Genomic DNA, 14,355 nt, shown 5'->3' on the forward strand with positions numbered 1-14,355 from the left:
TCCAGATTTTTACAGAAAATATTTGATTCCATGCCTGCGTGATAACAAATACAAAGTATTCTGTTCTTGGGATGCCAAAGTTCTCCAAGGCTGTAACATGTCTAGAGCAGGGGTGGGGAGGTGAAATGTCTGGGGCCTTTGTCTGGCCCTCAGAATTCTGCCTAGGCCAGACCCCTGATTGGCCCTGCTTTGCACCCTGAAAGTTTTTGCCTGGCTGGAATGTGTCCTTGAACTTTGCAGCTGTAAGAAATCAATCTTCTAGGGTGGTAGCACTTCAGAACTCCCTGCCTGTTGACACCAGCCAGATGCCTTCACTGTACTCTTTTTCTGCACCTGCTTAAAACATTTTTGTTTAGGCAAGCCTATCCCAATATATAGATGTTGACACGTGTTTATCTTTTACTGTTAATTTTAATTATCTCTTAAATATTTTTCAGTACTTGTTTTTAACTGTTCTTTGTTGATAAGGTTTATATTTCTTGTAAGCAGCTTAGAGGTTTCATCAAGCCAAGTGATGTGTTAATTTTGTTAAATAAAGTAGTGCCACATAGTCTGGATGGAGGATAGAGGGGTGTGTGAGTGCAAACTCACCTATGATAAAAAAGGGTAACATTTACATTTGTTGCTCCACCCACTTTTGCCTCTGGCTCCGCCCACTGCTGGCTTGTGTCCTCCAGAAGGGAATCCTGCCCTTGGGCTGCAAGTGGTTCTCCACCTCTCATTCATTCTCTTTGACATAGCAACTTCGTGTTTGCAATATTTATTTGCAAACAGCATCTACCGCAGGAGAGCTCTACTGTTTGCAGGGTGGGAAGTACTTTGTAATATACACAGGGGCGTCTTGCCCATAGAGGCAAGTGGCGCAGGGGGCCAGGGCACCAAGTTCTGTGGGGCACTAGGGAAGAGGCAGAGGCTGGACGTGGTGCCTCCCGGCATCAGCTCCCTGCCCTCTCCCGCCTCTGTCATGCCGCGCAGAAGCAGCGCCGCACCTCGAGCCTCCACCTGCAGTGGCCACCGCAGCACAGGCTTCAGGGAAGAGGCAGAGGCTGGGCGCGGCTCCCGGCATCAGCTCGCTGCCCTCACCTGCCTCGCTGAAGCAGTGCTACGCCCGGAGCCTCCGCCTCTTCCCCGCCAGAGAAGCCGCCCTGCAGCTGCTGCCCACTTCCTCCAGCCCCGCAAAGCTGCCAGTAGCGCCATAAAAAGGTCGGCAACTCTGGGAAAGGGGGGGGGGCGCCGGAGGGATCTTTGTACCACAGCGCCGGATATACTTAAGACGTCCCTGAATATACATAATGGAAGCTGTGGAAGATGAAGGAAAGTGAGCACAAAGAGTGGGTTCAAAGTAATCATGCTTTTTGATACTCCCCTTTAATTTGCTCTCTCTTCCACACACCCTCTTTCTTGCAGGCCTCTCTGGGAACCCCGCGGATCTGGAAAAAAGAAGGCAAGTATTTGGCCAGAACTTCATCCCACCCAAAAAGGCCAAAACTTTCCTGCAGTTAGTCTGGGAAGCACTTCAGGATGTCACGTTAATCATCTTGGAAATTGCAGCCATAATCTCCCTGGGCTTGTCTTTCTATCACCCTCCTGGTGGCGACAATGAAAGTAAGTAACCTGCACTTTCTCTGTTTATGCAGCTTGGCTCCCAGGGCAGCATGGGGGAGACCATGGGGGGGGGGAATGGCAGAAATGGTTTATGTTTATGTTTCGAAATGTGTTGTTAGTTGCTTTGAGAACTTTTGCATAACAAATAACTAAGAAGTCCAATACAGGCAATATTCATGCCCAACTTTGCCCCGTTCCAACCCCTTTTATGACGTCTTTATGACGTTTGGGGGCTACTTCTGAGTACGGCACTGTGCATGCATGTGCAATCGCACATCGTTCAGACAAACCTAAACCAGGAGTTGCCTGTAAATACTACTACTACAGGGAATCTGTCAGGGATTCTTTAGTTGTGATTCCTGCATTGCAGTGGCTTGGACTAGATGACCCTTGGGACCCTTCCAGCTCTATGATTCTATGAATTCTATTATTCTATGCTACTGCTAATAATAACAATAGATGCTTCAAGGCATGAAGCCATTCAGCAGGTTCACTCCTACCCGGTTGTCACAGCAGTCTGTCCACGTGCTTTTCTTGCCCCTCTGCTCCATTGTGTAAGATTCCAGTTTACACTGGAACAGGAGGCCAGCTGTGTCGAGGTAGGGGAAAGCCAAATCTGTGTTGCCCTAGAGCTGCAAACTGGGCACCTTCCCAAGTGGGATATATCTTCCCACAATGTGGGCCATTGCTTTAGAACAGGGAACCTGTGGTCTTTTGGATGTTGTTGGGCTCCCAAGTACCATCATCCACAGCACAGCCAAAAATCAGGGATGGTGGGAGCTGGAGCCCAACAGGGCCACAGATTCCCCATCTCTGCTTTAGAATGAATGGCTCACCTTGTAATATAAAGTAGATCCTTCACATTTCTTAGAACAAGTGACTCACCTTGTGAGCTAAACCAAATCCTTCTCATTTCATAGACTTAATAATTTGTGCTCTCAAGAAATGACTGTTTTGGGTGTTGCTGGGTCCAGACCTTCATTGAGTATAAATCTATGTTGACTGTTAATCTGTGCTGAATTCTCCCTAGCTGAACATTTAATTTTATATTCTCCCTTCTTTGTTCCCTTACCTGATTGAGAGTTAAAACACAATATATCCCACCCCTCATCAAATTCCCCAGCTGGCAGCATGGCTGTGTTTTCCTGCCCACTTTCTCACCCTCTCACAAGTCTCGACTCCCTAGGCCTTCCCTTTTAACAGTGCCAACTGCAATGAACAAATAACATGCAGCTTGATCCAAAAACTTCTGTCAATTAAAGGAGCTACTCCTAATGACTTCACAACAATCTCAAAGGAGAGCTACATCCTTTGGCCTAGCCAAGTCCCAGCAATTGAATAATTCAATTTTACCAACGAAATATAATAATTCAGTGTACAGTGGTACTTCGGGTTACAGACACTTCAAGTTACAGACACTTCAGGTTACAGACTCCGCTAACATAGAAATAGTACCTCAGGTTAAGAACTTTGCTTCAGGATGGGAACAGAAATCACGCGGCGGTGGTAGCAGGAGGCCCCATTAGCTAAAGTGGTACCTCAGGTTAAGAACAATTTCAGGTTAAGAACGGACCTCCAGAACGAATTAAGTTCTTAACCCGAGGTACCACTGTAGTTGGCTTTAGATGCAGGAGCCCCCCGCTGCTGCTGCCGCTGCTGCTGCCCTAAAATTTCCTGTCTATAATATTGTACAGTATTTCAGAATCCTAGTAAACATGCTAGATGGTATTTCAGTGATGCTATAGCAATTTCTGCCTAAGCAGTAATATTACCCGTGGCATAGAAACAGAAGATGGAATCCTGTTCGTAAGTTCTTTATGTTATGCTGGTATCCAAATAATTTTATGGACTTGGGTAGAGATAAGTGGATGAGAAATGGAACCTGTAGCGGAGAAAATGTGGCTGAAATACCACCCCCACCAAATTCTCCCATAAAGGAAAGGAGATATCACTTGTTTCTGTCTTTATTGTTGTCTGTGTTGCTGCTGTAAGCTGTCAGTTAAATTGAACCACTTCCCTGACAGTAAGGAGGCTGTGATGGTTGACAGCATTGAACAAGAAAGGAGGGCAGCTGAGTTGAAACACTTGAAAGAACATAAGAGGAGCCTGCTGGATCAGGCCAGTGGCTCCTCTAGCCTAGCATCTTGTTCTCACAGTGGCCAACCAGAAGCCTGTGGAAAGCTACAAGCTTCTCTGCCCACCTGTGACTCTCAGCAGCTGGTATTCAAAAGCATACTGCATCTGAGAGTGGAGGTAGAGCATAGCCATCATATTGATGGCTTGCCCTCCATGAATTTATATCATCTCAGACCTTCCCTTCCTCCCAGGAGATACAGCCCAAGAATAGTTTTGAGCACAAGAGAAGAGACACTGTTATGGTCAATCTGATATGTAATTAGTTTATTCTCTAGCAGAGTATTTCTCATTCACAGAGATAAGGGAAGGTGGGAAGAAAGCCATTAAATGTACTTGTTGGTGTTCACTCATACGGGGTCCAAAATTAAGAGCATGTATGAAAAAACAAATTATTCTTACTTGAAATAATTTAGTAACAGCATTAGCAAAGCTGGCAGCAGCAGATGTTTTAAAAGCATATGATGGGTGATAAATACATTGGGATTAGGTGAGTGCTGACCACTGACTCTAAAACAGCCTTCACCAACCCGGTGCCCTTCAGATACTTTAGACCACAACTCCCAACAACCCCTGCCTTAGTAACCTATGGTTAGGAAATAACTGAGCCACGACTTACTGATTTTGGCTAGCTTGTTGTCAGGGAACCGTCAGAGTCCAGCGGGATGGTGGAAGGGCTCTGCGAGGCTGAAGGTTCCCAACACCACCAGAGCAGCAGGGAGACATCATGCGGGAGCAACAGGCAGGAAGAGAGCTCCATGGGGAAGGGGCTGTGGGATGCTCCAGGTTCCTAACACCGACCAAGCGGCTCAGTGGAGGAGGGGGCAATGGCAGTTCCGTTGCCCCAATTGTGTAGAGGGGTGAAATGCAGGGATGAGAGGAGGAGACTTGGGGTGCCCATTCTTTTGTTGGGGCACTCCCGAAAAGCACCACTTCTGGGATCTGAGAGTGACTAAGATGGTCACAGACTTTTGAGCTCTGCAATGTATATAGTTGTACAATAAATCCTGTAAATAAGAAGATCCGGAGTCAGGACTCTTTACTCGCGAGAAGCCACTACAGAAACCCTACACTTGTGATGACTCTTCTTGCTAAACTGTGGATTAGTACCATTATCCAATGGTATTTACTGCACTATCAGCAGGGCGTCTTGACTTAGCCTTCCTCACAGTGGCTGTTTCCTACAAAACCCATCAGTTAAGAATTCCACGTTGAGTAAGACCAATGATTAATTCAATCCAGTGTCCTGTGACTGACAGAGACTAGACGGAATGCAGGAAAGAGCTTGAGGTTTAAGGGAGTGGGGAGTTTGTATACTCTTACTGTCGTGATAGCAGCCAACAATCTTCTTGTCATGCACTTGTTCTGCTTCTCCTGTCTGGCTCTTATCTAGCCCTTGAATGATATTCCTACTCTGGAACTTTTATCTTTGGAGATACTCCAAAGCTTTGATGATCACCTTGGCACTTCAGGAGTCCTTTATTTTTATTTTTCATCTGTTTCATCTTTTTCATCTGTTGTTCTAAAAGCCTTCACAAATCCAGTGAATAAGAGTTTTATAGATTACCGGTAACAGTGCATTGTGTAAAAACAACTTTTCAATGAAACCTGGTGGTGGCTGATTTCATTGAGTTGCTCCCTACTTGTTTTCTTGGGAAATCTAATGATGGGATCTCCGTCTATGCAAGATACCATCATAGAGACCAGACAAAAATTCAAGTTCCTCGTTCACTTTTTCTGCCCTTTCCTTGTGGATGTTACATAGTCTTACTTTCATCTGTGATGCCATCCCTCAAAGGACAAGTACTATTAAGACTTTAAGGGATTTCCTCATAATGGAAATTGTCCTTGCCGTTGATTTTTTTTGTTCCCTGTTCTCAACAGTTTGCTCCCCTCCAGGTCTATTCTGTCTTCTTTTTGTGTGTGATATAATAGAACAGCTCATGGAATCAAGTTGTGCACACAGCAGCAATGATTTTTGATATGGGCATTGTTAGCTTTTTCTTGTGTTGTTCTCTCCCCACCCCCTTTCTTTCCCCCTAATAGTTTCTAACCTTTCGGCTTACCTTTATAGCTACAGTGGTGCATTGTTTATTTCAGCAGTGAAAAATGACTCCACAATCTGTTTTCTGAGTGGTGATTTAGAGCTCGATATTCTATGCTTACATTAAATAGTCATTTCCAGTGAGCATTACTTTGCACTCATTGCACTGAATTTCATTTGGCATTTCATTGCCATGTCATTTTGGGGTTTTTTTGTAAGATCGTTCCATTCAATCTATCCTTATCATCCTACGGCATCATTTACAATGCCTGCAATGCCAGGCGAGTGTCACAGTTTGTGACATGACTAGACATGGAGTAGGTGGTCATCCTGTTGTCAGGGCTGGGCCGTGGGCAGACATCTGGAGCGAGTCAGGAACTGGGAGTCCAGACTGAAGAGCAATTGGGATGAGAGAGGGCAAACCAGAAGGCAGGACTGAAGACCAGAAACTCATAACACACCAGAGCAAAGTTGCACTGAAACAGGAAGCTCTCTTACACTCTTTCCTGTCTAGGAGGAACCAATGGCCACCCTGGGAGGAGTCAGTCCAGAAGGTTCTTCACTAAGAAGCTGTAGTGACAGAGATAGGCACAATGTCTCTTCCCTAGAATTTATCCTGCTGCCCATGTTGCTGTTTCTCATTGCCGTGTTCCAGGCCGTTTCCCAGGTCATAATATTTTGAGGTGGTCATCTTGCTTGTCTTGAGTGCAGCAACATCCACAGGGCCATCACATTAGTAAACAGGATATTTACTGTAGACACACACCCCATAGTGGTCCAGAACTGTCAAGCAGCTGATCTAACCATTTGTCATTGGTAGTTGCTTAGCAACATAAATTAGGCTGCCCTCTCTCAGCCTGGAAAAAATGGTTTGTCCCGGAGGGAAGAAGACAAGGGGGTAGGGCAGTGATGAGGAAGTATTAGGAGTTGGGTAATCGCATGGGGTGATTCCAGAGGATCCATGGTGTTTCCAGGTCCAAAGCTCAGTCCTGGAGTTCTTACATTTATGCCTGGCTATGCCAGAATACAGAGACAAGGCTGTGTACTGTCTCCCTGCTTATTTAACTTATATGCAGAATTCATAATGCGAAAGGCTGGGCTGGATGAATCCCAAACCGGAATTAAGATTGCCTGAAAAAATATCAACAACCTCAGATATGCTGATGATACAACCTTGATGGCAGAAAGTGAGGAGGAATTAAAGAACCTTTTAATGAGGGTGAAAAAGGAGAGTGCAAAATATGGTCTGAAGCTCAACATCAAAAAAACTAAGATCATGGCCACTGGTCCCATCACCTCCTGGCAAATAGAAGGGGAAGAAATGCAGGCAGTGAGAGATTTTACTTTCTTGGGTTCCATGGTCACTGCAGATGGTGACAGCAGTCACGACATTAGAAGACGCCTGCTTCTTGGGAGAAAAGCAATGACAAACCTAGACAGCATCTTAAAAAGCAAAGACATCACCTTGCCGACAAAGGTCCGTATAGTTAAAGCTATAGTTTTCCCAGTAGTAATGTACGGACGTGAGAGCTGGACCATAAAGAAGGCTGATCGTCAAAGAATTGATGCTTTTGAATTATGGTGCTGAAGGAGACTCTTGAGAGTCCCATTGACTGCAAGAAGATCAAACCTATCCATTCTTAAAGAAATCAGCCCTGAGTGCTCACTAAAAGGACAGATCCTGAAGTTGAGGCTCCAGTACTTTGGCCACCTCATGAGAAGAGAAGACTCCCTAGAAAAGACCCTGGTGTTGGGAAAGATGGAGGGCACAAGGAGAAGGGGATGACAGGATGAGATGGTTGGACAGTGTTCTCGAAGCTACTAACATGAGTTTGGCCAAACTGCGAGAGGCAGTGAAGGATAGGCGTGCCTGGTGTGCTCTGGTCCATGGGGTCACGAAGAGTCAGACACGACTGAACGACTGAACAACAACATCCCAGAATATCGCCTGATTCACTAAGACAGACAGACACCACACACATCTCTCGCTATTATTGTCCATGGATCCAGATTATTTCTCCTGCCCTCAGTTCTTTGTCTTTTCATGTGCTGTCTTCCTTCTTCTGTCTTGACCTTATCTAGCTCCAGGAAGCTGCGCCTTGAAAGATATTCCTACTTGCTCTTCCTTGAAAACCATTTTTCTTTGGAGCTGCTCAAAAGCTTTGGTGTTCACCTGGGCACTTGAGGAGTCTTCCAGTGATTCCCATCTTGTCAAATGTGTCTTAGTTTCTCCTTGAGTCTTTTATCTCTTGGAGCCTGAGTGCTGGCTTAAGTTCCTCTCTGGGCCCGTATCCTGTTCAGCACTTGGTTGGTGTTCCCTTTGACAACTGGCCCTGTGTCCAATTCTATCCGGACCCTGTTGTTAGCCTGAATCCTGGCCCCTTTGTGTTTTTACAGGCCTTAGTCCTCACCTATGGCATATCTTGAGTCTTGATCTTAAATGTGCTTTTAGCAGGGCTGTGCAGGAACTGTTTTTAATGTGGCTGCTCTATAAGGTCATCCTGTGGGTGGACTATACCAATTCTCTTCTGACTACTACAATTTTCACTGATTTTTCTGGGACTAAAGTGACTCACTGTCCTACAGTTCTACAAACAACTTTATAGCCTTTAAGACACACACATACAAACATAGAATGCGGCATTACAATGGCTGCCTTTTATACCTCTGCCACATAAGTTGATTTTATACAGTTAGCAGTTTTTGTAATTTCATTGTTCTGATCTCTGGTACTTTTGAGTGAACACCATCTGTTCTGTGTGACTTATTGCTGTCTAGCTCATCAATTTGCTCTTAAATGTCTCTTATTGAAAGATCAATTTGTGACAGCTCTTTAGATTTATTGCTGAAAATGTGCCACTTTTTCAGCTGTACTTCTTAATTTAGGGCCTTCTATCCTGTGATCTCTGAGCCCTAAGGCGCTCCAAAGCCCCTCAGTAAAGTAGCTGATTGTGCCCTGTTATTAAAATTGAATTAGGAAAATGTTAAATTATATGTTAACATATCTTATATGAGATCTAAAAATTAATTCCAGAGAGAATAAAGAGGCATATTTTATTGACATATGGATATAGGGGAAGGGAAGGGAAGTGCTTTTTTTCTGTTAAGTCTCTCATAAGTTGTTAAATCCCTTATATCCCTGCCTGATCACTGAGGACTTCAGGTGAGTCTGTGTTAGTGGTCCCCATGGCTCAGGTACATGACAGGTACCCACTAGGAGCCATGCATTTAGTAATGTGGGCTCTATTTTATGGGACTGCCTTCCAGTTGAGGTCAAACAGGCCCCTCTCTGGCTTCCGGGTTGGTGCCGGATAATGGTGGAGCGGAGCTGAAGAGCTCCCGCTCCCGGGGGGTTTTAGGGGTCTCCTTGTCTGCGCCAAGGGCCCCTTAAAGCCACGGGAAGAGCGTCCCGTGGACCGCGGCCTCGTGGGTCCCAGACGTGCCGTCTCTGCTCTTGATTGACCCTCGTAAGGGGGGGAAATCAAGCGAGCGGAGCTCCGACACGGGACTGGAGAGGCGGATGCACCCCCCCAGGAGATCAAAGCAGCGATTCTGCCAGACCTGAGCACCAAGCTTTTCCTGCTAACTTCAAAGAAAAAAGAAGAACCCCGGCTGCTGTAAGTACGGGACTAATTGGATTTACATTTGAATAATTGGCAACCGGGAGGGATGTTAAAAGGAAGCCCGTCCCTCTCCTTTGTTGTGCAGAGGAGGTAATTAAGTTTCAAGTGGCTGCAGCTGCATCACTAGATACAATGTTGCTACGAAGCACTTTGACAGAGAAGTGGATTAAATCCCTGTGAGGGGATTGAAGATTTTGGAAATATCTCTTCTGTGGCTTTTGGAATTGTTTTTGGCACCCTGTCTCAGGGAAAATGGCGCTGGAAAACTAGTACGCAAGATGGAAAATTACTGACATCTGACACCCTTTGTCTTCTCCAACCATGCTTGCTTTCGCTTTTAAACTGATTCTAGATCCGGGTATTACCCAGGAACAAAGAACAATCCTTCTGCAATTGGAGTTTGTGAATCGGAAAATGGACTGGCTAGGGCGCAATTTCAAAGAAATTTGTTGTGGAGCAGGAGAGACCAGCCAGATTTGGGAGAATTTTGATAACTTGGAAGCAGACTTCTCCAGGGAACTGGGGGAGGTGCTGGAGAAATGGGACGAATTGATTCAGCAACCCCAGGTAAATGGACGGCCCTGGTGTAGTGAGAGACACAGGGCTGATGTTTTGACTGGAGCTACAAGATCCAGTCTCTGGAGTGGGAGTCCAGAGATGAAGGTGAGAAGATTTTTGAAGACACAAGTGGAAGAAAATCAAAATTGCGAAATGGAGTTGCTGGGAGTGGAGAGTTGGTGCCTCTTGAGGCGCCCAAGGAGGAGATTTATAAACTATAAGATGACACTGAACAAGGACAACAGAGGGGAATGTAAAGATGAATGGTGGGGGGGCATGGGAGAGAGTAGAAAAATGGTAAGAAGGGGAATAGGGTGAAAATGATAAAAATTGAATTAGGATGGATTCATGGTACCCTGAAGATAGTGTGTTAAGACTTTAGGATTTTGATGTTAAGTTTTAAGATTTTGATGTTACGATTTTGGGAATTTTGAATTAGTGAAGAGATATGTAACTGACTAATAGCAGCAGCTTAAGTGAAAAGAAGTATAAGATTGATTTAAGAATTATTTCATGATATTATAAGATGTTAAGTTTTTATGATAGCATAAAAGGTTGGATAATGAATTGTAATGTTAAAAATGGATGTTACCAAAGTATATTAGTATTGAAGGCAGAGGAGGGAAAGCGGGGGAGGTCCCTTTAGAAGATCAGAAACTAGATTTCGTTAAGTAGTAAGAGATAGATTGGTGTTCCAGTTTAGGTAGGTATTGGTTTTGGTTTTGTTTTAATTGTTCTTTTGGTCGATTGTGTTTATGTAATGTGTTTTTTATTGTGTTAATGTTGGTGTTTATGTTATGTTATGTTTTTTTCTTGTTTTACTGGAAAATAATAAAAATCTTATAATAAAAACAAAAACAAACAGGCCCCTCTCTGCTTAACTTCCAGAGCCTAATTGTTTTAAATTCATCATCATCCAGCAGACATTTTTATTGACGTCTGATTTTATAGTTTTAACTGATTTTTATTTTTTGCATTGCATCTTTGTAAGCCACTTAGAAACTATTGCCATTAAGGGATATATAAATTGTTTGAATAAATGAATGTACCTGTATATTAAATACACAGGGCCTGCATGAACTCAATCTTCTCCAACCTGGAACCCGCCAGATGTTATTTGTCATGTTCGCATGTCTTGGTCTTAACCTGCCTGCAGCCTCCCACCATTCTTGGTCATGCAGACTGGGGTTGATGGGAGTTGTAGTTTAAATACCTAAAGGGCACCAGCTGAGAGAAGTCTACTCTAGATTGCTCCCACAAATCACTCCCATGACTTCATGTGGGAGAGGATTGTACATTCCATCTGTACTCCACTCTCAAATTCATGGGATAACCAATGCTCCAGTAGATTTGAGTATGATCAGTTCTCCCACAATGCTTTTAGACATGAGATTTGCTATGGGAGAGGTTGCTGTGTATTCCATGCTTCAGCACATGCACAAAATTTGGTACTGGACCTAGAATTCAATTTTTTTTAAGAAAAGCTTAATTTTTTAAAGATTTTTTAACTGTGCAAATAGGCTTGAATGAAAGTATGTGGGCAGTGCCTAATGAAACTTCAGATGAGTAGGATTTGAAGGAGCAAGTGGCAGGGCTTCAGAATTGCAGATTTCTTCGCCGCTAATGACCAGCACAAGATTAAATAACACAAAGAAGCAACTATGTGCATATTTGTTGAACTTACATATCTGCACCCATATGAAGAGGTTGTAGCATTCTGCTCCTCTGGATACAAAATTTAGCACAGGATTTTCTCTCTCTGAAGATTTACATATTTTTTACTTCCTTTAATATGTCTGCCGTGCCCTTCAGCAATATACTCTCAGGGCAGTGAACAATCTATAAGAGTAATTAAAACTCTATCAAAACAACATACCAAACATATTAAGATTGCAGAAGCATGATTAAAACACACGAGAGTATCATGGAGGCAGAATAAAACCAATTTAGATCGCAATTTGATGGAATTTATCTTTACCTGGCACCATGAAGACATAGGAGTGGTTGCCAAGTGAGTCTCCCTGGGGTGGGAGGGCTAGGTGCTTCAGCCAAGAAGGCTTCCACCTAATTTCCACCAAGACATCCACCTAATTTCAGAGAGTAGAAGCACCTTGTCCCTGGTCCCTGATGATGGCTTCAGTATATGGGCAGGTTCACAAGGAAGAAGGTTGCTCATCACTACTGCTGTGAAGGGCCACTGGGCTTAGTTAGCATCCATTTAGACTCACCTGGAAGTAAGTTTCTCTGAATACAATGGAGATTTCTCCTAAATAGGTGTGTATTTAAGCTGTAGTTGAATTGCTGCTTTCCTCAACTGTTCTAATATGGTTGGTCAATTACTGCTGATGTGAAGTGGCATGTAAGTGGCCTGCATGGTAGTTCTAACAGAATTGTCACAGGCTCTGCTGTTGCATTCTGTTCTGTTCTGTTTAACTCCACCATTTACATTACTTGACCAATTCATGAGTGCTTATGCCACAATGAAATTTGTTCATCTTTAACGTGCAATGGACATCTACACTCCTGTGGAAATTTTCATGTAATCTGCCCACTAAGTGCAAGAACCCCACGATTTTAAGTGGCTCTTCTGCTGCAAGATTATGACCACCATTCACATTCCACACAAATAAAATCTGAAAACTAGATGTAGCTTACGGCAAATTTCCAGTGTGGCCCTTGCTGCTCAGCAACCTGCTCTTTTTATAGAGCTTACCTTTACCAGCTAATGTGTTTATAATTGCGTCAGCTACTGCCTGCTGTGTGGATGAACCTCCATGGACATTTCAAAAAGCTTTGTGCTAAGCCTTTAGCAACATCCATCGGGCTCATGGATGAAAGCCAATTGATCAGAGGACGTCTTTTTGTTGCCTAGAAAGATATTATCTCTACAGTTTAGGGAATATAGTAATAATTCTCTCCTCTTCTGCATGCTGCATGATTTCCAGTAATGATTGGTCCAATTTTCCTTCTTACATAACAATGGAGAAGCAAAAGGGCTGCACATCAACAGAGCTCTGATGAACAAAGGTTTTCAGATGGTGGCCTGCAAGCTCCATTCAGGTGGCCTGCAGAAAGGTTACAGAACAGTGACAGATATTTGGACTTGCTCTCACCTGATTTGTTGTTGTTGTTGCTGTTGTTGTTGTTGTTGTGTTTCCTGAAAACTGAGATCAAGGCCATTTTGATGTAGATGTTTCTAACAGGCTAATAAGACCCTGGCCAAGGGCCTACTATTTTTACAATACAGCGTGGTCTATATAAATAATTTTATAAATAAATAAAATTTAAACATTTCCCCTAAAAATTCGCTAGCTAAAGCAGGCTGTTCTTAGCAGCCCAGTCTAGGTCCTGTGATTCTTAAAGTGCAGTGCTAGTTTTGATAATGCCAGCACTAAAGAAAACAGTGAGATCAGAAGCAGTGTGTGTGCGTGTACGTGTGTGTGTGTGCGTGTACGTACATGAAATACTGCTGTGGGCCATTTTGTGATGTTGCCAGATTGCAGGAGTAGAGTCTTCATATGTTTCATAGTATTCTTCCTTAACCCTCCCCCTGAAAGTTCTCAAGATTCCAAATTCTGTGCCACATTCCACGTTCTGTTCTTGCATGTCGAACCTGCAGGGAGTCAAATTTCACACAACCATGATTATAGTCAGGCTCTTTTCTCAGATGGTATTATTTTTAGGTGGCTCCTGTGCACAATAAACACACTCAAAATTAATTCTGTTTAATTAGCGAAAGCCATTGTAAACAGTGCCACCTGAAAGTAGTTTGGGGTAGTGACGCTCCAGAGGTGCAATTCCCTTCCCAGACAAATCCACCTGTCGCCATCATCAATTTCTTTTATATGTCAGCCAACACTGTCCTTTTCACCCATTTTTGTTATTGTCTGGTGTTACAGCTGTTGCATTTGGGTTGAGCTGGGTTAGACTATTGTTTTTATATAGTTTGAAGGGTTTTATATTGCAATTTTAAGTGTAAGCTGCTATGAGTGCTACTTTAAGTGGAAAGGAGTAAAAAAAAAAACACCTAAATAAATAAAATATTCCCAGATTTTTCCAGTGTAGTTGCAGACGTATACACAGTATAATTGCTGTGAGCTATATTTGGGCTTGGGGGAAAAAATCTTTCCCAAACTGGATTAGCTGGTGGCCCTGGGGAAGTTTCTGCCCCACCCTATAACATCTCGGTATTTGCCTGAATTATCTGAAGTCATCCGCTTTGCAGGCACCTGCTGTCATCTTTTGGCACTACTTCTGACATATGGGTAACTTGATTTTCTTTTTATTTATATCTCACCCATCTTAAAATCAGGGTGGCTTCCAACATGGTAGAATACACATACAACAGTAATAAGCATAGTAAAAATGTAGCAACCTCAAAAGCATTAGATA

General features: G+C 43.5%; 1 protein-coding gene across 7 annotated transcripts in view; it reads left to right on the forward strand.

The window, feature by feature from the left end:
- ATP2B4 (ATPase plasma membrane Ca2+ transporting 4) overlaps positions 1-14,355 on the forward strand; it is a 157,407-nt gene that overhangs the window by 94,932 nt on the left and 48,120 nt on the right. For all 7 annotated transcript variants that reach the window (XM_033152730.1, XM_033152731.1, XM_033152725.1 and 4 more), the window contains one exon: positions 1,408-1,605. In XM_033152730.1, the coding sequence (XP_033008621.1) occupies positions 1,408-1,605 (198 nt within the window). The remainder of the gene's footprint in view (positions 1-1,407; positions 1,606-14,355) is intronic.

This window comes from Lacerta agilis, chromosome 6 (assembly GCF_009819535.1).
Source record: "Lacerta agilis isolate rLacAgi1 chromosome 6, rLacAgi1.pri, whole genome shotgun sequence".
Lineage (NCBI taxonomy): Eukaryota > Metazoa > Chordata > Lepidosauria > Squamata > Lacertidae > Lacerta > Lacerta agilis.